Here is a 25,167-nt window from a genome sequence, read left to right on the forward strand (position 1 = left end):
ATTACTTGCAAGTCTTCATGCTTATAAGTAGGAATTAAGAAGCAAGAGTGACAAGACCTTTTTTTTTCTTTTTTTTTCTTTTTTTTTTCTTTTTTTTTTTTTCCTTCCTTTCTCTTACCTAGGTCCAGGCTTTGGAAAGAAAAGCAAGGAGATGTCTACCGAGCGTGACTTCTTCATGAGGATGAAATGCACTGTTACCAACAGAGGCAGAACTGTCAACCTCAAATCTGCCACGTGGAAGGTACCACAGTTTAGCCATAAAGAAGGCATTATGAATTTAAAGAGATGTTTTAGCTTGTAAAGTACGTTCTAAGTTTGTGCCTCATTCAAAATCATTATTTCAGGTTTTGCACTGCACTGGACAAGTTAAAGTATATAACACTTGCCCTCCTCACACCCTGTGTGGGTATAAAGAGCCTCTCCTCACCTGCCTTATAATAATGTGTGAGCCCATTCAGCATCCTTCAAACATCGACATCCCCCGGGACAGCAAGACCTTCCTGAGCCGCCATAGCATGGACATGAAATTTACCTACTGTGATGACAGGTAACCTGCTCCTTTTCATGGATGTTTCTACCCTCCTAAACTAAGCAAGCAAWCAGTCCATCAAAACTTCCTTGCTGTGGGGAGCTGGTAAGGAAGGACTGGAAGAAAACAAGTTCCGTTACAAAGACAGAGGCTCACTTAATCRGTCTGAAATCTTAGCTTAGGAAAAAAATGGTGGTAATGCCACTGTATTTTTTCTTCCTGAATGATGAGCTTAAGTTCACTGGCAGAAGATGAGAAAATTCAGTGTGATAAGAATCTTAGATCTTAACAAACTGAAGAGTAAAGAGGATTTCTGTTACATATTTTAGAGAAYTCCTCCAAGGATGTCCCTTTCAGACCTTAACCAAGGATAGTGTTATGGTTGGTTTGACCCAGGATAATATAATCTGTTAACTGGAAGATGCTTAATTCTAAGCTAAGAATTGCTAAGGAGACCAAAGCATCTGCCTGCTCAGCAACAAAGCTRTAGTCTATCATGCTCAGTGAAAAGCAATCATTGCTGGTTATCTGCTGCATTTAGGGATGGCACGAGGGAGAAGGAAAGCTCTTGGGTCAGGTGAGCGGCCTGTGCCCTCCACTCACTCGTGCTTCCCTCTTAAGTGAAAAAACGGAGATTCCCCTGCATAATTTCCCTGGGGATCCCCAGCGCCTCTCATACCACGTGTCTCYCCTTCCTGTCTAGGTATTGTAGGACCCTCTTCCCAGCAAGTGTGAGTGAACCAGAAATCCCTTCCTGTGCAGCTTCCTCTTGCCCTGCCCTATTCCAGCAAATTTTGTCTGTGCTACCTTYTATAAAGTTTATGAGATCTTCCCTGAAAGTGATGTGGAGCTGTTGGTGGTTCTCACTAGTGCTACTGGACTCTAGGAATTCAGAGCTGCTTGCAACTGCTGACATCCAAGAAGCTGCCAATGGGATCATATGTACCCTTGAACCTTAAGAAAGAAAAAATCAGAACTGAAATCTTAGTTATTCTCTTGTGCTTTTGAGATTTTTAAAAACTTGTTCCAGGCATGATTATTGCTTTAAATAATGCAGTGAAGCAACTGTACAGGGTTAGCAGCTGTGGGTGACAGCAAGATTGCAAGTGGGAAACTTGTGACTGACCTTCTTCTGTCCTCTCTAAGAATTTAGCAGYAAATATGTTGTAACTAGAAATGTGCTGTAAATGGCACCAGGAGTCTGTTCTGCTCAGATAAGTACAAGGTAGTTGTGTGAAAACAGGTTAGCCATTCTTTAAAGAAAGCTGCTAGGGTTCTCAGAGAAGAAATACAGTGACTGAGAGTTCAGGTAGGAAGGTCTCCAGGAAGGTGCATTATTCCCTATAATGCATGCAGGACCAATGCTTAGGCACACATGGAGGTATGCATAGAAAAAATCCATTAGATATAAATTCTGAAAATTGTGGCTCATGGTATGTACTTTGATGCAGCTACTAAAAAAAAATCACACTTTCTTTTAAAATATTTTAAGATTAAAGTATTGAGATACCAATAGGATTTTGCTGTTGGGGTAGAAATCCAACAATGTAGTAGTGACTTATTATAAAAAGCACCTTGCTTCCTAATTATYATAAACTGACTTGGTGACAGGCTAGAAGAAAGAGGAGGGTTCCCTACGTTACAGCATTGGTAGGTCTCTGTCGGACTTTCTGTACAATTATAAATGAGAATTAGAGAGAGCCATACTTTCCATTAGAGATGCATATACTTGGTTTTAAAAAGAATAAATTCCTGTTTTAAGCTGAGGGAGCCGATTTACAGGGAAAACTCCTTGTTTGTCAGTGTAACACATCAGCTTCCTGTGATTTAACCTGGAGGGAATTCCGGCACTGTCTCTTAAATATGAGCACGTGTTTTGCTAGATGGTTTTAGCTGCTTCATTTGTGGTTTATTGAGGTGATGCTGATGGTGGGATGGTGGCCAGGAGGAGGCCGAGCCCGGCAGCTCTCCGCGCTGCCCAGCTGGTGCTGAGCCCTCGCCAGCACGAGACGTGTCAGAAAACACATAAAAGGGCAAAACACTCACGGGTTCTTATCGAATTTGGTGCCAACAGACAAATTGTATGAAAGGGCCCGCTGATGCCAGGGGTGGGAAGGCAGTCTGAAGGAGAACGGAGGAAAAGGGGGAGGAAAAGCAGCGCGTGCCAGTCAGATGGCTAAGCCCTTGTCAAGGCACTCTTGCCTTTCTGCTGTGAAGAAATTCCCCTTCCCTCGTTTCAAATGTGTAATGCACCTGCCTACGTATTTTGCCCTCCATAAATGATTTATATATGAGGACCTATGACTCCCCTGTGGTGAGGTGAAATATGGTGGTATTCTTAAAACAGAGTTAGCATGGGAAGGGACCTGTGAAAGAGTTTTGAGATAAGAATTAAAAATAAGGTTCAGAGTTCAAGTTGCTGTTCTGTTAAATGGCTGTTTCAGCCACTAATGGGGAACTATTTAGACACATTCCCTTGCTCTGCTTATCTTGGCTAAGAGGTTTAAGGGAAGGATTATTTCAGCTGTAATGCGGAAACGCTGATCACTGGTACAAGTCAATAATCCGAGCAGGGCTTATTGCAGCCACACAATGCTTTTGTGTTGGGGAAGACCTCTGGTGAGGGTGGTTTTAGGTCAGGAAAAGGCAAGCCTGGGTGTGAAAGGAGCTCTGTTTCCCTGGGGCTATAGCTGAGCACSAGCACCGTGGGCATCACCACAGGGACACGGGGCGGACTGGAGGAACGTGCAGTGATGCCAAAGTGTCTGCTGTCCATTGCTGTGAGGAGGGGAGAGAACCTACAGTCTGCAGAACCATGTGGTTGGGGTTTACAAGACACTTGATTAGTTAACACTTTCTTTTTCTTCATTGGAATTTTTTAATGGAGGAGATAAGGAAGAGGAGGGAATGATGGTGGGGTGTATGGTGAGATGCATTTGAGATTGTACAAGAGAAACAAGGCAGTTTCAATAGTGTCAGTCAGACTAAATTAGGACATCAGCTTTCTTCTAATATGAATGTACATGTGGGATCTCGTCAGTGTCCCAGTGTTGTATTTTGTTTCCAGTGTCCAGCAGTGGGCAGGGGTCCCTGGTTTTTGCCCGGTTTTGGCCTGGTTTGGTCTGGGAGAAGCCCTGAAACGTGTCTGCGCTTTTTGCTGCCTTTGGGGATTATCTGAGGCTCCCTCTCAGCAGCAGCCTTGGGTGCTTAGCAGGATTGCCACAACAACGTGCAGCTCCCTGCAGCAGGCTGGCACAGTGGTTACTTACCCAGCTTTTCCCCAGAGAAAATGTGCGTGGGGCTTCTTTTTTTTTTTAACTCATTCTGCTTTAAAAAGTATAAATTTTTGTTGTTTGTTCCTGTCAAGACCAATTTAGCTTCAATAACTTGGTAACAGCTTGAATAAAGAAAGACTTTGTCTGGAGTCCCACACCCTCACGCGCACAGTCCACATACGGCCGTAAGAGTCTATACCTGGTTATTTTTTTATGAGCAGTAAACATTACGGTAGTCTTTCACAAAGAGCCTGACTTCTCATTCCTCTTATTTGTTATGATACTATTTTAACTCACGGAATCGTRTGGACTAAAAAAGCTTTGTATTCCTGTCAAGAGACAGAAAAGCTGGCTAAAGCCTAATTAAAAAAAARTAACTAGTTTCTAAGAAATGTAGTCTTTGAAGCAGTGAGCTTCCCTTGTGCTTTGCCGTGTCTCGGAGAAGTAAAATGAGCAGAAGTCATGCAAATCCAGGAAGAGGACTCAGATGATTTGTTCCTCCATCACCTTCCCCAGCTAATTTTTTTCTCCAGCAGCTTCCTTAAGCACAAACTTTGCTCCACATCCCAACAAATGCCAATTACTCTTAAAAATGGACACAGTTGAGAACTGAAATGCAGTGCCCAGAGCACTTAAATAGTGGTAGCAGGGACAGATCTGCACTTGACGGCTACTGCCCTTCTCTTTAATGTGTTTTCCGAGATTTTGACCACAGTTACATCATGGGGACAAATTTAGCGAAGTGCCAGTTTGGCAAAATTAAGATTCTCCCAAAGGTATTTGTGTTTTTAGAGGAGAGCGGTTAGCAGGAAAACAAACAGCCTCTCAACCCACCAGTCTCCTTCAGCTAAAATTACTATTATTCTAATTAGCACCAATTTAGAGTTWTTTTTTTTAAATATATATATATAAGTGCAAAGGCAACACAAAGCCTTCCACGTCAGGAATGCCACCCAACCCACCACACAGTTTGCTTTGCCGCTTTGTCATTCCTCAGCCTGCACAAGGAGCAGTTTACTGCCCAGGGCCCGAGTGAAAGCCTGTGTCCTGCGTGCCGGGCTCGGGTGCACGTGGTCCCCTGGGTGCCACGTGGTCCCCTGGGTGCCATGTGGTTCTGCAGCCCTTCGGCTCTGCCCTCGTCCTTGGGGCAGCGCTTGGCCCTGGGGCTGCCGCGGAAAGTGGCCAGGCGGGAGCAGGCGCCTCAGCGCCAAAACTCAATTCTCAGTTCTCGAGTTTTGCTCCATTTCTTCGAGTTTTCTCGAGTTTTGCTCCATTTCTTCRCGTTTTCTCGAATTTCRCTCCATTTCTTCGCGTTTTCTCGAGTTGGAGAGAAGTGATTCTCGAGGGAACTCAGTGCAGAGACTCTTTTAACAGCTTCACTGCAGTCCTGGCCCAGCTGCCACGCAGCCTCTTTGCTGCCCGAGTCTTCTGGCATCGAGTGCCAGGAGTTGGAGGGTCGCGGGAGGGCTGCGCGAGCCGGGAGCCGGCGGCCGGCCCAGCTGCTCCCATGGGCAGCTCCCTCAGGAGAAGGAGGAGGAGGAGGAAGAGCAGGGATACTGGCCTGATGTGCTGGTTCCAGCAGGACAAAACAACACTGCTAATAGCTCCCCGAGAGCTCCCGTGAAAACTCCAGCCTTTGAAAATACACCTAGGAAATGTTTTCAGACAGTCTTAGTTTTTGGGGGTAGGAGAAAGAAACATGGTGTAATTCTTTAAAAAAACCCTTAAATTACTACAAAACAGACAAACAAAAAAACCCCAAACCCCAACACTTTATTCCCAAGAGTGTTTGAAGGGAAATGTAATAAAGCTCAGTAGCGGCAGCAGATAACAAGGGTATAGAGGCAATTTAGCCATTTTTTTAAAAAGTAGCTCTGTAAACTAATGACTCACAACTGGTATTTCCCTGTTCCCAAGGATGGGTTTTCATTATTGTGTAGATTGAGACACATTTTCTGATTTCTTATTTTTATCTTTGCTTTCTATACTTGGTAATTGTTTGTAGCATGGGGACATSAACCCATCGCTTGCCAACTTTAATCCAAGCTTACGTTAGATCTAATGTAATTTGACATCCTCACAGCAGGATTATACCACAAGTTCCGTGCCAGGGCACAACAGGAGGAGTTGTTTTATGGTTGTGAGAAGGACATTTCTGGATTAGAATCACAAACTTGGCAYAGATTTGCAGTTCCTATATGCTAAGTGTTAAGAGGCCCTAGACTTGCTGTAACACACGTTTTATTTCTTGCCATCTCAGTTCCATTGCAGACATCCATTTAGGACAGTGCTAGAGTTTGGGATCTGCATTGATGCTGCTGCTTTTGCTGTTACTTCTGTTTCTCTTTTCTTCTATCCCCTTCCAACCCTTCCGTACGTGTGACCTCCAAGTGCTGGATTAAGATTTCATCCTCAACTTCCTGAATTTTAGGACTTTCCCTGCTGAACTCCAGACTCATTTTGGTGGTTTTGTGCTTCGATGCCATTATCCAGCCAGAGGGCCGCAGTATTTGTTTCTGAAGGCTGTGTGTTTACACTGGTCCTGGCAAAGGCCTCTGGCCCGTTCCATCAGCGTGTCCCAGCTGGCTGCACGGAWGGAAGCAGCAACTGCGTTCCCGGAGCCTCGATTTTATTTAGACTCCCTCTGTCCTGGTGTTCTCTCCTGATGCTCCAGTTCTTTTGAGCAACTCGTCGTGAGAATTTACGCCTTTATCAAAAAGGAAAAGCAGTTGTAGTTTCGGAGAAARGATCTGTGTTTGACTTGGGAGCTTTTTAGTTTAAAAGCTCAGAAATTTGTCAGTGAAAGGAGATAAAATGGCCAGTTTTATCAAGAATTTGCAATTTGGCCTTTGTTGGTCTAACTCATAGCAAGACCTAAGCCTCCTTATTTGAACATGTGCAAATGGCTATTTGTGATTTGGAGGGTCASTGCTGTAAATACTCAGACCTTGGGGAAGGAAGAGTTGTTGCCTGTCTGTCCCTCCTGGTGTGTCGGACTCGTTATCCAGAACATAGATGACCAGCAATGGAGAAGTCCACTAAAATCAACTACGGTATTTGCTTAACTAAGTCATTACAAAGCCAGGCTCATTCCATGGAAATCAGGACAGGGAGTAATTCTCAGCCTGACACAACCAAGGTGTCCTGCGGGTAGGAGCTATACGGTTCTGTGGAGGCCAGGGAAAAGCTGACTCAACACCTTGGCTTCCAGCCCATATACAAAGTAGCTCCATCTTATTTGTCTTCCCTGCTTGAGGGTGAGCAAGGAGATGACTGCCGTGCCCTCCTGCTGTTTGCTCCGCAGTATTTACAGGGCTGTCTTGTAAGGACAAGCTTTTGGCTAGAGCGTTGGGCCAAGACCATCCTCCAAGGGCGCAGGCCCGGCCAAGGATGGTGTCCTAAATGCAGGCAGAGACTGCTCTAAATAATCCTAGTCCAAATAATCCTAAATAATCTAAATAATCCTAAATAATCCTAGTCCAAAGTTAGGGTGGCAGGTAACCCCCTGCCAAGGGGCTGGCTGCAGGGCAGGGCCCCCGGGCATGGCACCGGCCTTGGCAGCGGGTGGCTACGTGCTGGGACGTGGCTCTCCCTTTCCAAACGTGCCGGCTCTTCACCGCTCGCGGCGACTTAGCAGTCACTTCGCAGTCGGTTTTGCTGCTGCTCTCTGCAAATTTGCAAGTTATTATTGCACTTGAGCAGCTCGGGGAAAAAAGCAGCATGCAAGAGCATTGTGGTTCGCTTGAAAAACAGCGATGTTTCCTTATTTTGCCAGCAGGTATGGCATCTTTGCTTTTCACAGYTTATAGAGGATTGTGTTTTGTTACTAACCATATTTCCTGTCTAAGTTGTGTGTGACAGTACTTCAGATTTAATTTAGGAAACCCAAACCCTTTTCCTCTACCCCCTCACTAAGACAAAATAGTCTACACATTTTGATGAGCTCTTATTTATTCAGGAACTTGTGAGAAATCCTGGCCTGAGTACTCATAAAAGCTCTGAAAACAGTCTAGTTCTGGAGCTCTTGGTTTTCTTTGTGCAAAATCCTACTTATTTTGGGGATTACTCACCCAAGTAATATAATCCATGGGYTAAAGTTCTAATATAATTGAGAAACTCAAGTAGAAGAGCAGATTTTCTTTTCCACCAATAGTAATTTCTCATCTTGCACTTTTATTTCATTAAATGCAATACCCAAAGTAGTCAATGAATGGTTTCATCTATTTGTAAAATAAACATATTTATATATATATATATACACACACACACACACTTTTAAATCTGATGTTGTCACCCGCCATTCTTTGCATGCATTTTATTCCCAATGGTGCTAGTGTGGCTTTCTGTATGCAGTAGGCATTTTGAGAAATGTCATTTTGAGAAAATCACTCTGTAATCAATGGTTTTCCAGTTGTGATTTCCTATACGAGCTACTGTACAATAAGCCTGGGAAAATCTGCAGTACATATATAATAACTACCCCAGGAATTTTACTTTCAGTAGTAATAGCAGTAAAAAGCAGTTTTTCTGAACATGGAAACATTCTGGAACATGATTAGACACCCTTRAGAGCTCCTCATGTGTTTGGAAGTTTGGAAGTTTTGGTAGTGTGAGTCTAAGCACTGGAACTAATAGCTGCTCGTCACGTGTACACGGAAGGCCAGTGTGACATGAATTTTAACTGTTTGGTTTTCTCTTAACCAAGAATAACAGAGCTGATCGGTTATCATCCCGAGGAGCTACTGGGCCGCTCAGCATATGAGTTCTACCATGCCTTGGACTCGGAGAATATGACCAAAAGTCACCAGAACTGTAAGTCATCTTCTTCTTTTCYTTCGCAGCTTGGGCTAAAAGGGCAGCTTCCCAGCTCCTCCATACGCAGTGGAAAACCTCAGTGCACCTTGTGCGTGGGGCGGGTGTTTATGTGGGTTTTTATATTCTCTGGGGGCAGAACTCACCGCTTGCAAGCAGCTAACGCGCTACGGGGTGTGCCGGGCTGCACCTTGCTGCTGATGTTTCCACGGGGTTTGATTTTGCCACACTTTACCTCTGAGTGACAGGTACTCTTAAGAAATCTCTGTCTATCTGAGGGATAACACACAGATAATGTAAAACTGGGAAAATATGAGTTTGGTTGTGCTAGCTTGTCTGTCTGCTGCCTGTCTTCAGCAGGCCACACATTTGCATTTCCTATCTCCCACATAACATTGCAATCAAATAATTTTGAGGCACATCTTAAGTTTCTGTCCTTAGAGGTGTCTGTTTGTTTGGAGACAGCATAGATGCACTAACGTACAAATGGGAAAAAAAAAACAAAACAAAACCACACCTTACAGTAACTGTGATCTTGGTCTCTCTGTGCCTCAGCAAAAAAGACCACGACTTACATCGTGTCTGCAGGGAATTAGTCCCTCCAAATATACTTAGAAAAAGTATTCCTGTACTTTTCAGAGAAAAGTAGCAGCAAAAAATAACTGCCTGACAGCACCAAGGGAATATGTATTAGCTATAGTGGCAAGGATACAGCGCAGCTTAGAGTTGAAATGTTATTTGAAAGAATATTTGGCAGTGATTAAAGTTTATGCTGTAGAACAGTGTTGGTATGAATCATGCTGTTTCCAGAGCTGTTAAAAAATATATACCATACTCATGGAAAGTTGTCTGGGAATCTGTTTGTTAAAATTGCTTCTTAGGAAATCTATTTTTGCTTCTAACAGCATAAAAGTAACTAGTGATATTCCTAGGTGGGGTGTGCGTGTCCTACGTTGGGTTTGGGGGAGTCACGATGAGTAACGAGTGGGGCTGCCGTGGGGCTGCTGAGTTAYGTGTGTAAGAATGGGACGGTGCTAGAGGGGATGGACAAGGAGCATTGGCAGCTKCTTGGGTAACAGGAGAGAGGCTCCATGGTGGCAATGGATTAGATAAGACCACTGAGTCAAGCCTTGACCCTGCCAGGAATCTGGGACAGGCTCTAGAAAGAGTCTCGACCAGGCTGGGGTGGATGATGTTCCTCCCTTTGACAAGTAGGTTGAGCTCAAGTAGAGCACAAGTTACATTTGATGCCATGTGGGGCTCCTGCATCAGGCCATGTCCCGCCAGCACTGCTGTTAGGTGTGAGCCCTGATCTTGAAGTAGTCAAGGAAAGGTCTGAAGGGGTCAGTTACACCAACAAAATTGCCCCTGGCTCCTCAAAGTGCAATAAATAAATATTTAATAAAATAAATGTTTAGGGTCAGACTATAATGGGTGATTCCATGATGCATGTAGTAAGAGAGGATCAGTGTGGGAGATGAATGGTCYTGCCTGTAGCAGGACCATGAGTCTCCACCACCAGCACAGGGACCATTTTTGCCRCAGAGAAACACGACCTCTGGCCTCAAGGCCAGGGAGGCTTCCTGCCAGCGCCCTGGTGACACCAAGGCAAGGAGGCCACAAGCTCTGCCGAGGAGCCCCTTGGCTTCTCACTGCAGGCCACGTTGCCGAGAGGATGTCCAGCACACACAGGAACCAGGCAGGTTGCTCCTTCTCCCAGTCCATGCTCATTTATACAGAGAAATACCCATCCCACAGCYTATACAAAGCAACGCGAGCCAGGATACAAAGGCAAGCACGGAACTCGTATTCACCACACTTTATTTGTGAAACAATCCTTTTTTATTAAGCATAGGCTATACATTCATACAACAGCATAGCCATCAGTTCTGACACTGCCAACCCCCTTGTGTCGTAAAGACCCATAGGAAAGAGAGGGAGGAGACAGAAAAGAGAGAGCAGGAGAGAAGCCTCGAATGAGTCTTTTAGATAGCAGCAGAATTCATTCCCTCTCCTTCCCTCCTATTGACTAGCAAGTCAAGCTTATTGCAGTTTTACTCTACTGCAATTATTTTTCCTTGAGATGAAATCACAACATGGCATTCAAAAAGCCATAAYGGGGTTTGTGTTCTTGGCTGGAAGCATAGCTGTATGTACAGTATGAAGGACTTGATTAGTCCTCATCAAATGGAAGATTAGAATTTATTTGGCACTATTTAGCACACCCGTTTTTTTCACAAGTTATGCAAGCAAGATGAAAATCTTCATCTTTATGCATAAAAGATTGACTGCAGAGTTACATTTTCCAATTCAGCACTTAATAGTCTGTAACTGCTTCCATTTAGGGTCTGGTCTTGTTCCAATTAAAGCCACTGGGAATTTTGCCTTTGCCTTGAGTGGGGAGCTGGATGTGACCATGTGGGCCGTGTCATTTGGAAGCACACAGCAGAAGTTGGACAAGCTTTCCAGATGATTCATATTTTTTCAAGGGTTTCTCAGCAGTTCGAAAGCAGACTCTGTGCCCAGTTAAAGACACCCCTGCCTCCTCTTGTTTCTCATCCATATCTAGGGAATATATACAATTTGAACATGTTTCATTGGGCAGTTCCCAGTTCTATCAGGATGCAGGTAATGTGTATTACAAAAGAAAGGGAGAAGCTCGTTCAGAAGCCAGACTTGCACGCAGAGGTGGTGACAAAGTCACATTTACAAATACATTAGTAATTTGCAAGATTGCTCCGAGGAGGGATTCTGCTGTACTTTATTATATCAGAACATGACATGCTTTGAAAAATAATAATAAAAAAGATTAAAGCAGTAAAAAGCTTCTTTGTAATGTAACAGGCGCCTACACTATGACTCTTATTGATGAGCTGATGATTAGGAAGCAGGGTAATTATGTTTCACAAGCAGAGCAGAACAGTCCAGTCACTGAAACACTTTGAAATGAAAGCCTTTTGATTTTGTTCCACCAGAAGTATTTAATCAATAAAGGTAATGTTCTACTTTGTCTAAATAAATTAAATGCTGGATGATGAAATACTCGGGAAGAAAACAAAACAGCAAACTTGTAGGAAGATAAGCACAGGAACAATCATCTGCAAAGCAGGTGCTGCCTTTCACAGGCCTGGACTGTACATTTGTACGTGGACTAGGTAGGAAAAACGCTCATTAAATGGAATAGCCCCCGTTACTGGCCACATTCATAGGGAATCTTTCTAAACAAGGAATCAAGTTCTAGTCTTGYTGAGTCAAATTACATTGTTTCAGATTAATTTGGTGACATACAATGTTTGTGTACAAAAGCTCCTTGAAAAGAAAGATTGTCAAAGTGTTCAAGGGTTAGTTGTGGCAGTTCCCGCTCCCTGTGACTGCTTCTGCTTGCAAGCACAATTCCTCTGAGATGTTAGGTGTTTAGTTATTAGTGCTTGCATGCTTCAGCCCTAATCATATCACTGTTATCAATAACATTTTTCCCCAATTGACAACTATAAATTGCACAGCAATATTAATTGCTTTTAAGAAATGGCTAAGAGGAGGCACAGCATCATAAAACCTTGCATCCCAGAAGTCCCAAACTCCATACTGATATCTCTTTCTCTTCAAATATTGTAAAATACATCTTTGGGGGAGTGTCCCCTTTCAAACATCAAGATGAAATGTGGAGTTTATTGTCAATTTATTTCTTGAGCTACACAGGCAAGTTCAAAAATACCTGGAGTTAAATTTGTATTATTTATCTGTTTTTCTTAGGGGTCCTGGCTTCTTCTAGCCTGCTATTTTCAAGCAATTACAGAGCCACAGTAACAATATAGTTTAATCAGCATCCTTGTTTTCTTTACTAGGCAAAAGTCCCATTTATCATTCGTGACTTCGTTACATTTTTAGGATTGATGTTATTTCTTCAGCATCATAAGACCCATATTGTGCTAGTAACATCTTCACTTTATTTGTAGTGTTGATATCCCCATCTCTTAACTCCAAAGCACAAAAAAAAGAGGACTGCCAAGGGTTTAAGCTCTAAGACTTTCTGTGTTTTTTTTCCTTTGAAATCATCTGGCTCCTGGGATTATATATCSTCTAAACACGGTAACTCCTGACTGGTCTGCACAACTAAATTCTCTGTTTCAACAAATCATCTTGGGAACCTAAACTGAGGCACAYGTAGAACCGGGGCTTTGGAGAACCTTGTAGTCAGCAGCTTTGTTTGGGGGAAGAATCCTAAAACCCCCCCAGTGCCAGTGATTTTCCCCTGGCTCGCTGCACGGCTGCCCAGCGTTTCAGTGCAGTCCCTGCCCGCGCGCGTGTTCTGTTTAAAGGGAGCCTTTCCTTGCTCCGCTGCGCTGCTCCATTATCCATGTCTCCCTGCCCCTGTTCCTCAGTGTGCGCCAAGGGCCAAGTGGTGACGGGCCAGTACCGGCTGCTCGCCAAGCACGGCGGCTACGTGTGGCTGGAGACGCAGGGCACCGTCATCTACAACACGCGCAACCTGCAGCCGCAGTGCATCGTCTGCGTCAACTACGTGCTCAGGTAGGCCGGGCGCCCCGCGGGGCGCAGCGCGCCCCTCGGCAGGCATCTCCCGAGGGTTGATCTGTTCACTGGGTGCTGGTGCTCGGCGGGCATCGGGTTAGTCGTGTTTGTGCTGTCCTGTTTACCGGTGTTAGGCACTGGTTGAAAGTGCGGCGTGCCCGTTCCCGTGCAAGCTGCTGGAGTCCTCTGCAGGCTTCCTTGCTCCTTCTGTAGTCCGTGCTCTGCTAGAACAAAGGATGAAGTCTGCGCTGAAGATTTTGTTGTATACTATCATACCTTTTGTTTTCCTGACGCTGTGATGGAGAGATAAAATCAAGTAGTCGTTGCAGCTTGCGTTGCTAGGAYGAGCTGCCTTCCCCCTCAAAGATCAGCACTGCAGGGTAGTCCGCTTGGCAAAGCTCAAGTATTTTTGGGCACAGAGGAGGCCAAAATAGGAAATATTTAATTGAGCAATAGTCTGGGTCACCATAGCCTCAGCTACATCCCTTTAAAACCCAGAACAACAAAGCCCCGAGTATTCCCACAGAAATCCTGACCACATTCTCTGCGTCATTTGAGATTGTGGTGCTCAGCAACGCTGGACCCGTGCCTGGCCTGTCAGGAGTCTGGCATGCGAGTGAGAGAGGCCAAAACRTTTTTAAAGGCCTGATCTTTAAAGAGTTTATTACCTATGTTATCCACATCTCTTTTTTTTTAGAGTGCAAAATGCCTAAAACCTATTTTCTTGTTAGTGAAATTGAGAAGAATGATGTTGTGTTCTCTATGGACCAAACGGAGTCTCTCTTTAAACCTCACCTGATGACGATGAGCACCACCTATGAGAACGGGATCCCCGTGGCCGAGAAGAGCGACTTCTTGTTTACTAAACTAAAGGAAGAACCAGAAGAACTTGCTCAGCTGGCACCAACACCCGGCGATGCCATTATTTCCCTGGATTTTGGTTGGTACTTCTATAAATACATTTTGTGAGACAAAGAACCGCAGAGGAGCCTACCTTTAGCAACCTAATGGGCCAGGTCTGTTTGCTGTGTGTATAAATCAGCAGTAGTGGCCATAGAAGCCCACACGCTCTCACCAATGGAAAATTTCTGTGAATGAGAGCAGAATCTGGCTTTCTTGCTGACTAAACAGCGTGCACTGAGTCTGTGCCAACTCACTGTCCTGGCAACTAGGAGCAGAGTTTATTTTTAATGAATAGCTGCAATTATATCATAGCACAGCACGAGATCACCAAGCTAAAAGCATCTATTAATATTGTTAAACCTCCATCCAGGGACGCAGAAGTTTGAGGAGAGCCCTGCCTTCACGAGCGTGGCCCTGACGCCAAGCAAGCCGTGGCCGGTGGAGGGGCAGAGCCGCGCTGCGCAGGGCGACGCGCTGCCCATACCGGCTTTCACGAGGCCGCAGATGGCCCCTGGCAGCAGCACGCCAAGTGCAAGCAGCAACAGTAGCTGTTCCACGGTGAGGAGAGCTTTCTACAGCGTTCGAACTGGCAGCTTGTAGGTAGCTCTCATCAGTGTGGGCGGGTCGCAGAATAATCTCACAGAATCACAGACTGGCTGGGGTTGGAAGGGACCTCTAGAGATCAGCTAGTCCAACCCCCTGCTCCAGCAGGGACACCCAGAGCACGGGGCACAGGGCGGCATCCAGGCGGGTTTGGGAGATCTCCAGASAAGGAGACTCCACAGCCTCCCTGGGCAGCCTGTGCCAGGGCTCTGGCACCCTCACAGTGAAGAAGTTTCTCCTCACGTGGAGATGGAACTGCCTGGGTTTCAGCTTACACCCATTGCCCCTTGTCCYGTCCCTGGCCACCACTGAGAAGAGCTTGTCCCCTTCCTCCCTACATCCTACACGGATGATGTTTCCGTGTTAGCGATCTTGTCTCAGTGCTTATGCAGAGGGCCAGGGCACCTGTATCCCTACTGCACTGCATATAGCTAAACACCAACAGCAAAATCATCCCATGGGAGCTATATCCCTGCCTTTGCACTGCAATCCTTGCTTTCCCCCAGCTATGCCGCAGTAATTATGACAATGACTAGTAGCAAAAGCCGCTCCTGCCTTTAACAGTTAGCCTATAGGATCCTATAGACACAGTCCTGCTGTCTGTTTTACATTGCAAAGATCTCTTACCGAAGAACACAATATAAATTATACAATACTAAGTCATAAGTGGTTGTCTTGCTGCTTCTAAAAGATTTTTATTTCTGTGTAGCCAAGCAGCCCGGAGGATTACTACAGCTCTGTGGATGAAGATCTCAAGATTGAGGTGATTGAAAAACTCTTTGCCATGGACACAGAATCAAAGAATCAGTGCAGCTCCCAGGTAAGGAACTAACAAACTCATCCTAGCAGGTAGTAGAGATGCATCTTGTATGTACAGGTACAGTGGCGTAACATGCAAGCTGCATTTGCACTTTAGGACTTTGAGACTTTTCAGTAACAAAAAACAAACAAACAAAAAGGCTTCTAAAAGCTTAGGTCTACATTTCTGGGCCTGGGTGTCACTGGTGAAACCTCTAAGAAAAAACAAGTCAACAGCCTTCAGCGTGTGGAAGCTTCTAGAGCTAGAGAAGGAATATAAGCAACATTTTTTTAATTTAGCTAGTAAACATCCTTTCTAGAGCAAAATATAAATAAAGTCCTACAAAAAAATCAAAATGAGAAAGGAAATGCCTCTTGTGGCCATGTCTCCTGTAACTGCAAAATGAAAACTGTAACTTTGGACATACTGTTCTTGACTTATCTTTTGGAGGATTTGTTCCTGTGTGGGTCAGACAGAGAAATTTCTTGCACATAAAGTGACATCCTGCAGTCACCATCTTCTTGCACGGTAATTGGGATATAAGCATAGACATTCTCTCTATTATYAACTCTCTTTATCATCCACTGTTGCAACAGTACATCAAGTGAGCTCCTGGATAAAACACGTAGGCCCGATTCAGCAAACGTAACTTTAGGTACTCAATTGAAGTGCCTTTGTTAAGTKTTTATATTTTTTAAGCCATCAAGAGAGAGGAAACAGGCATTGAGGGGATGGCAGCTCAGACCTTAGACACCCATTTCCTTCCACTAGTCCTGTGSAAAGTCTGGGGAGGAAGTCTGGAGTCCAAAGGCAGTGCCTCCGTTTGCCAGTGTGCCTTGCAAGCTTAGTAGGATACTTAGTAGGATACTGTGATAATTATTATTAACCTTTCTTCATGGAGGGTCTTAATGGACTTCAGGAAAGTAGACTGCAGTCCATGTCTGGAAGATATTTCAGTATATTTTCAGTATAAGTTTGGACATAGCCTCACCAAAACAAACACAAGCAAACAAAAACAGTAAAAAGCAGGGTCAGAGGTGGGGTGAGGGGGAAATATGGACCCAGATCAAAATCAGTGCGAAAGCCTGACACCTGCAAATGTGAATTCTGTCAAGTTCAGCCTCTGCTTGCTTAGGTGTGTCACATTAAATTAGCAGGTAGTTTTGGGGGCCGGGGAATGAGTGTTAAAGTAATGCCCCTCTCGTGAACTGTCTGCTGGGCTAACATTAATTTCCCTATTTATCTCTGAAAAAAAAATAGTAAGAATAATAATAGGGACAAGATAATAATAAGACGCAGATACATTAGTATATCTCCCACTGCACCTCTAGAAACCTTTTTACATTTTAGATGTACATTTTCATGTAGCTAGACAGGCAGAAAGCTTTGTTTTCTATTACCAAGATAAAGCCTGAGGTTAATCTATATGCCACAGGTTGTAGAGTCTTGGCAGACAAGCTATTGAAAGCTCAGTGAAATACAGAGACTAGTTCACGTCCCACTCATGTGACAGGCTGCATGAAGCTGCCCTAGCACGCACTGCTCATCTGGGAGCCTAGCAGGGTTTTTCCTCTATTTGTCCTTTACTGATTTTATGATAAATATACATGCTATTCACAGAAGTAAGGTATGTCTTTAAATAGGAGCAGACCGGTTTCATTTAAGTAAATTTAGGAGCAGAGACGTTTCATTTCAGTAAATTTAGCATGTGCTGATTCTTCAGGCTCACCTCTACTAGTATTTCATGTGACACTAACTGTCATAAACTTATTATCAACCTTTCTTTATGGACTTCATTTATTTTTGTGCAGACTGATTTCAATGAACTGGACCTTGAAACCTTGGCGCCTTACATTCCTATGGATGGAGAAGATTTCCAGCTCAGCCCAATCTGCCAAGAAGAACGTCCTCTTCCTGAAAGTGCACAAAATACCCAGCAGAGTCTCAGTAGCATGAGTACCATCTTCCAGCCTCTTGCTTCTGCTTCACAGAACCAGTACCTCCCAGACAAGTATTGCCCACAGCTATCAAATAAGAACATTAACCCAGGTCATGGGTCCCTATCATCTGTGTTCTTCAACAACATGAGTAGGTCATCGCTGCCACCATACCATGACCAAGCCAGCACTCCCCTGTCTTCAATGGGAGGAAGACCAAACACGCAGTGGCCACCTGATCCCCCGATAGAATATGTTCCTACTAAATGGAGACTCATGGATAAATACTCAGGATGCTTATCAAGTTCCTCCTCAGGGCCGCCACTACATTCCCCCAACATGCTCCTATATAAAAAAAGGTAAGTGTTTCTGTGTGCTTTAGGATTTGGGGTTTTTTTTGGTCAGAGTGTTGGAAAGTTGTTCTTATCTGTGAGACGGAATAAGTTGTTTTGCTGGACATAAGGAGTAATGGTAGCTCAGGCTGCACTTCTGGGGCAATCCGTGTGGTACTGTCCCTGTGACAGTCCAGCTAGTGAGAGGAGTTGGGCTGTTAACTTCTCATCACCTGTAAGGAGGCATGAGTGGGTTTCCTGGTAGCCAGGTAATTACTATACAAAGTTTGCAAAATCATCTTTACTTTATGCAGTTTAGAAAAGTTCTGAAAAACCTGTGGRTTTTTCCTTCCATCTCTGATGCTGAGACCGCTGCTTACCTTATCTTGTATGTATTTTTTGCTCAACACACACCAGGAGAGCGGGAGGGAGGAAGAGTGAATAGGACAACTACCTTTATTGTTGCTTCATGCAGGTGCTATTTAACTAAGATTTAGAGTTGCTTTTTCCTGCAGCCATCTTTCTTTTGATCACTTTCTTGCACATGTGAACAGCATTGGATGAAATTGTAGCTCAAAGGCTACAGCCCTACAAGTGTCTTACCCTTTTCAAACAGCTCTTGGGCTGCCTGCAGAATGTGGGGCTTAAGTGTTGCTCACACTGAAACAGTCAGGAAGGGCACAAAATAGCACKGGTCATTTTTAAGCATGGAGCTGTGCGGTTTACCTGAAATCTCCATTGKTTTTTTTTTAAGTTGTTGGCAGAAATTTGCATTTGTAAAAAGGTTTGTCCCTGAACAACTTGTGTGTCCAGACTTGGCATGCAAAACAAGAGGACAGGCATGGCTCTCAAATTCCTGCCCTCTATTCCACAGCAGTTTTTATGTCTGTCTGAAGATTTCTAGAGGCAATTTATACCAGACTTTTATTAGTCTTTGATCTGAAAAGCCAKAAGTCTCCAAGGCTTGCAAAATAACTGACAAAAACAAAACAGAATAGTTGATGAAATGCTTGAGTTGTATCTACTGTTACATGCCAAAGACACCTTAAATGAAAGCAGAATTTGTATCTGAACTGGGTGGTTTAGATCTGCTTGCCCGTTCACTCACCCACAGAACKTTTCTTAACAGGCCACTGGATGCTTTTGGGCAACAACGTATAGACATAAACCCAGCGAGAATTGCTCTGACCAACAGTTTGAAACTGAAGCGACAACTGGATTATGAAGAGCAAGCRTTGCAACAGCTGAGTGGGGTAACTGTAAGCAAAGCTTTCCCTTCCTTCCAGATCTTGGGCACATGAAGATCATGAATGTCTTTTTTCACTTTGCTGTTCTTCAAATCCTAGGGCGACCCATCTGTCATTAACCCATCTCAGCTGATGTGGAAGAGAATGAAGTTTCTCAAAGGTGAAAATTGTTCCTTGGTTACAGAGAAGAAGTCACTCAGCACAAGTGTTCTTACTGGTAAGACAAACTAAATTGTTTTCGCAAGGCACACTCCTGAAACGAAATTTTATGTCAGTTTGAATAGAAACTAATACTCCTTCGAGAGGAAGATGATGTTAACAAGTCCTGGAAAAAAATTACGATCACCTAAAATTAAAAATCAGATTATATGACTAAGAGCTGAATAGTTCAAAGTGCAATTGATAATTGCCAACTAGGTCACTTCATACATGGTCACACTTACTGCTTTGAAGATAGCAGAGATCAGCTCAATGGAGATGTGGTTCCCTTGCACTGCACCAAGCAAGGTGATGACATGTCAGAGCTAGAAAAGCTGCTCCAATGCTTTCTGTCCATAAGACTGTGTTTCATTGTGCAAACTCACCTTGGCTGCAGTGCTGCTTCCAGAGCTAGCACTGCTCCTGGACTTCTTTGCTACACATCTAGATATACCTCAAGGTCACTTGGCTGTTCATTACTTTTATCTGTAGCATATGAGAGGCTTAATTTACCTTTTTTCTTTTTCTTCTCCTTCTTTGAATAAGATGACTTTATTTGTAACTCGAGAGGTCTGAGCCAACCAATGAACCAACTGCAGCAGCAGCAACTGCAGCAGCAGCAGCAACCCCGCTGCGGCAGTCCTGGTGAGACTCTGAAAGCAGGAACTTTCCCCTCTCAGTTTTACAGTCCCCATTATCAGGACTTTGCTGCCCAGCCAACTCATAAAGTGTCAGGTAAGAGCAATCAAATTCAAACTAAACAACCAACTTTCAAATTTTGTAACTGTAATGTTCACATGTGACAGGTATGGGTTAAATGATTTTTTGCCCTTTGTTTTCAGTTGAACTTAATACCTTTTTACCTGAGAGGTCTAGTCATCCTCTTGCATATTCTTGTCTTTCGATAGAATTGGCTAGAGTTTAGTAAACTTAAGTAAGTGCAGCTTTGATACCAGAGATTTGTGGGTTGTGGATTCCAAAATTAAAAAGGGGGGGGGGGGGTGCGAAACATATAGAGTTGGTGTCAATTTAGAAAACTCCCTTGCTGACTCCATCTTTCTTGGTTTGAGCTGGTATCCTTTCCCCCAGCGGGGGCGGAGGTGGAAGCCTCCCCGGAGCAGCAGTGAGACCGTCAGGGTGATGCCTACAGCGGCTGACACACTCTGCAAACACAGCTCTTGCTCTGGGGCACACTGACCTCACCACAAAACGAAATTAATGGGTGCAAGCAGCAGAGAGGGAGCGAGGAAACAAGGCGCCTCTGCCTCGCTCTGCTCTTCTGCCACCGTGGCTTACGGGAGYGCTCCCTTTCAGGTATGACAAGTCGTCTGCTGGGGCCCTCCTTCGAACCGTACCTGCTGCCCGAGCTGACGAGATATGACTGTGAGGTGAACGTCCCCGTGCTGGGCAGCTCCACGCTCCTGCAGGGCAGCGAACTGCTCCGGGCGCTGGACCAGGCCACCTGAGCAAGCCTGCAAGATTCCTCGGCCTATACTGTTCAAACAGCTTCAGTTTTTAAATATATTTTTTTTGCAAGTAGACAATTTCTAATACCAATACACTTTTACAGGATTTTACTTAGATATTGAACCTGTCCACGTTACCAAATAGTGGCCTTTTGAAGTTACTCACTTTATTATTCATATAAAGAAATACATCTACTGTATTTTCTCTATTGCAATTAAAGTGTTGTTTAGAGAGTTTGATTGCCCTCCCCTTATCTTGTTGCCTGTAATTTATACTCTAAAATTTTCTTCAATTTTTATGCTAATAAAAAGCTGTGGTATAAATGCCTCATCATGTGATACTTTGGCTGCAGTACTGCAAAGACTTCTTTTTATTGCCAAAGATAAATGCAACAAATTTGATCTCTGACCACAGTTTTTTGTTGTTGTTGTTGATCTGCCATATGAAAATCCTTTGAGTCTTTCTATTTACCAGCATTTATCATATTGTAACTCTAATAACATTTGAAAAGCATACTGAAGGAAAAAAAAAAACACACAAAAAAACAGGTCTTCTGACTTATCCCCTTCCCTTATTTTAATACTCTTTGTTGAAAGAAATGTGAATGGTGAACTGCAATGTTTGTGGGTATCTGTGAAAGTTGCACAGTGAAGTTTTTTTCCCCTCAGAAGCAAGCCAGATTCTCAGCCGACTTAACCTGGCTTCGCTCTGTGGCCATGGGAGCCCTACAGATTTACCCCAGTGGAGGATTTAGACCTGTATGGTTGCTTTGTGATGGGGCTTTCTGGTTTTGTTCTTGTTTTTTACTTTTATTTTTACACAAAGCAGCTTTTTTTTCTTTTTTTAATTCTCTCTGGGTCAATTGGTAATCATCTCTTGGTACTTTTGCTATATCTAGGACACAACTTCTTAAGAGCTCTTTCTGCTAGAACTAGTACTACTTGTTATGGTGTTGCTGATACTTCCAGAATCTGTCCCGCGGCCAGTACTAACACCTCTGATTAATGTTAGCTTCTATACATTTTATATGCAGCTAGCAATATAACCTACAGTACTGAATCATTAGAACTAAAAGTTTAAAGTAGTACTTCCCAGTGTATTAGGCTACTCAGTTACAAGTAGACAAGAAAAGGATTAAGGATTGTGTAGTGAGATCAGTAGCTGGCAGACAGTTCTCTACCATTTAACTTGCCTTATATTAATCAATGGCCAAAATATCATTTAAAAGGCAGCCAGATATTTTCAGATCTCCTTTTCAACTATCATCCATTATCATGCACATATTTAAAAAAAAAAAAATAAGGTTTTGAATATTTTCAAAGGACGGGAAGGAATAAATTGTAGAATACTTAATACAGCAAAAATATTCAAGTTAATGATAAAAGGCAGGTGAGTAGTTCTGATTTTGAAATATGCACAAACCTAGATATTTGCTGGAATATGTCATCCTCCTTCCTCCACTGGTATAAATCATTGTAGCTGCGTTGAAGAAAATGGAACAGTGGCAATTTACACAAGGTAAAAACGTGGCTCAGAAAGTAGTTCTTGGAGCAAAGCTATTCCTGCAGACTTCCACTGAAGCCGGTTCCCTACAATTGCTTTTATCATGAACTGACGCTTGCAGAAAAGGAGCCTTGAGTTCATGGAGCACTTCAGAGCTGATTGAGTCTTAACCATATATACTATGCACACTTAAATTAAAAAAAAAAAAAAAAAAAAAAAAGCTGAAGATCTTTTGCTATTGGTACATAGCATAAAAAAGTATGATAGTCCCCTACTGCAAATCTTTTTGAAAGTTCATTACCAGAAATAAGCTACTCTTAAAGTGAACTTATATGGAAAAATGTATTGTAAGTATAAAAATCTGCAGGAAATTGGCAAGCCAGCTTTGACCAACTATTTGCAGTGGCAAGGGCTTAAAGGCTTCAAGGATTAATGACACTTGAATCCTGCTCTTCTGTTTCTTATTTGTGTAGCTTCAGCATTAAAATGTTATATCCTAACAGTTTACTAAAACACTCTGAAAGAATATTCCATGTCTTAATATTAATCATACTTTTCATCATAATTATTTCGTAATCTATATTGCTGAATTCTTATTGACAATATTATAACTGTATGGGAACTTTAACTTGATAAGGAAATGTATTTTGACACTGATACCTTATTAAAGTATACTGATCCTAAATACTTTGCGACTCATTTGCTATGAATTTGTCATTTGTTGTATCATTGTAAAACGAAAGTATTTATTAAATTATTTATAGAAAATAAAGGTTTGCATTGGTCTTTGAAGACTGAAAGAACAAATCAAGGTATCTGAGGTTGGCAGCTGGGGAGCAACCTGACGAGGCCCTTASTGCTAATCTTACTGTAGCCGTCTGCAGGTGGGGAACGCAGGTTCCTCGGACGGCGTGTCAGGGCCCCGCACTCCGGCCTGCTGGAATGTTTCTTGCCATTCAGATGACTACTTCAGCTCCGAAAGTGGATTCCTCTCTGAGAGCAAGGGGCACCTTTTTTAATGCTACTCAAAAACRAACGAAACAAAAACGATAAGAAAGCCGATTTGACACGATGACCACCTGCCTCGAGGCAGGCTCGTTCATTTTCAGAGGCTACAGTTGCTGGTTTCAGGTTTTGGGGCAGCAGCTGAGCCATCGGCACTACCTCTGGCACTCCTGCCCCATCCGTGAAGGACGCTCTCCACTGGGCACACCGACCTTGCTCCTTACTGAACTTGCCCTTCTTTCTTATATTCTTTTGCCTGTGCAGCAGCACTCACGATGCTGTAGGAGGATGGACGTTAATAATCTCATTTTCAGCCACACACTTAAATTCAGCGTGGACTCCGTGGCAGCTACTGCTKCTTAACCCTTCTGCTGAGGCCATTTAACATGTAGCTCCAGAGTGAAGCCACTGAAGAAGCGACCTGGAGCAGGGAGAGGTAGAGGACAGACCCTATCAGCGCCACATCTCCACATGATTGGAAGCTGGACAGAGGTAAAAGTAGAGCAGAATCCTTTGCTTCTGGATCTGCTGTAATTAAGAGTAATTAAGGGCAGCTCACCATGAAATCCCGACCGTGGAGGGGCCTGCCTGATGCTGTGGCTGCATCACCCCCTGGAAGCTGCCCCTTGGCTTCAGGGCACGTTGAGGGTCCTGCGCGGGCAAAGCCAAGCTCTTACATAGGACCTGGACTGAGCCCAGTTGTAATTTAAGCACACCCTGCTTTACTCTCCGTATTCAGGTGCTGGTTTCTGTGTGCTCAACTGCAGCTCAGTGCTAGCAGTGCTAGCTTAGTGCTTCTAAGTGCTAGCTTGGAGCTCGTCTCCAGGGAAGAAGCAGTAACCAGTCGCCTCTCCCCTCAAATACTTTCTCAGAGAACACACACCTGTCGCCTACAGCTCATTTTTAATTTCTACTCCAGCAAAAAATCCTTATGTTATTGAGYCTTGTGTTAGCCTATGAATGTGCTAGAGCGTGAACCTCCTACTCTAATTTCTGTACCAAAAAAAGACCTAAATCCTAGCCAAAAAGCCAGACATGTAATATACAAATGGCATCAATAGCTGAACTTTGTTCTGCTTAACAGTGTTTCATTAAGATTTTTTTTYCCTCGAAAACCTTTTTTCCTACTAGGCCAGTAGATGTGCTTATGTCCATGTGCATCTTTCGCTGCCTAAAAGTACCATATCTTTATCATTGTATCTGGCATCTTTAACGGCATTGACAGAAATAGTCAGAATTATGTTGTTTGGACCTTACTAGGTCCTTCTGAAAAACAGGCTATACAATCACATTTTATAGATATAACAATCATATATATATATATAAAAATCACATGATATAGGCTGGTCTCAGAGTTGGGCTAATTTTTCAAGTTCAGCTTTTTGAAATGTTCAAGCTATATTTTTTTTTCCTAGTACCAGCCTGAACAGCTGAACCTGTTTTTAAAAATTACTAGAGGGGGAAAAAAAAAAAAAAGTACCATTTGCCCCAGTTTTACTTGAGACCCAATTAATAAACTTGTATTCAGTGTGACAAATATACATATAGCAGAACTGTGCTATATGTTAAAAAAAAAATTTACAAACTTAATGAGCCATCCCTGCCATAGGTACTAGTCAAAGACCTTCATGACACATTTTTTTGGGGGGAGGAATGCAAGGAAACCTAACAGCATTTGTTCCTGCACTGTTTCTTGGTACTGGTGACTTGAGTAATAAAGACACAGCAACRTAAACGTGCTCCATGTCTCGAGGTAGTGCAAGTGATTGCTCCAGCCCTGGGTGGGTTTGGCAGCCCGTGCCTGGCAAAGCCCCGGCTCATGTGCCCATCCTGCCTTCCCTAGAGGATTCAGCCCCGTCCTGAACAGCAGTGGGAGCCTGGCTCTCGGGTGTCTCGACTACAGCCTCCGTTTCATACAGTCAGGCTGTTTATCACGACCTTACAGGTAAACAAAACAGTACGGAGAGTTCTCAGCATCCTGATATAAAACACCTAGAGAACTCGGCGCAAAGTCCGTGTTTTCAGAC

At 43.6% G+C, this 25,167-nt stretch overlaps 1 protein-coding gene and 1 long non-coding RNA gene across 2 annotated transcripts in view; one reads left to right on the top strand and one right to left on the bottom strand.

The window, feature by feature from the left end:
- The window catches only part of EPAS1 (endothelial PAS domain protein 1), a 45,094-nt gene extending 24,168 nt beyond the window's left edge, over positions 1-20,926 (top strand). The window contains exons 5-16 of the mRNA XM_026046241.1: positions 123-241; positions 345-547; positions 8,510-8,616; positions 12,999-13,146; positions 13,878-14,086; positions 14,420-14,607; positions 15,362-15,472; positions 17,263-17,747; positions 18,850-18,973; positions 19,067-19,184; positions 19,712-19,900; positions 20,480-20,926. Coding sequence (XP_025902026.1) covers positions 123-241; positions 345-547; positions 8,510-8,616; positions 12,999-13,146; positions 13,878-14,086; positions 14,420-14,607; positions 15,362-15,472; positions 17,263-17,747; positions 18,850-18,973; positions 19,067-19,184; positions 19,712-19,900; positions 20,480-20,631 — 2,153 coding nt within the window. The 3' untranslated portion in view covers positions 20,632-20,926. The remainder of the gene's footprint in view (positions 1-122; positions 242-344; positions 548-8,509; positions 8,617-12,998; positions 13,147-13,877; positions 14,087-14,419; positions 14,608-15,361; positions 15,473-17,262; positions 17,748-18,849; positions 18,974-19,066; positions 19,185-19,711; positions 19,901-20,479) is intronic.
- A 2,584-nt stretch (positions 20,927-23,510) lies between these two features.
- The window catches only part of LOC112953247, a 31,946-nt gene continuing 30,289 nt past the window's right edge, over positions 23,511-25,167 (bottom strand). The window contains exon 3 of the long non-coding RNA XR_003250549.1: positions 23,511-23,561. This is a non-coding gene — a long non-coding RNA (uncharacterized LOC112953247). The remainder of the gene's footprint in view (positions 23,562-25,167) is intronic.

This window comes from Nothoprocta perdicaria, unplaced genomic scaffold, assembly GCF_003342845.1.
Source record: "Nothoprocta perdicaria isolate Ctin4 unplaced genomic scaffold, notPer1 scaffold_43, whole genome shotgun sequence".
NCBI classification, from domain to species: Eukaryota; Metazoa; Chordata; class Aves; order Tinamiformes; family Tinamidae; genus Nothoprocta; species Nothoprocta perdicaria.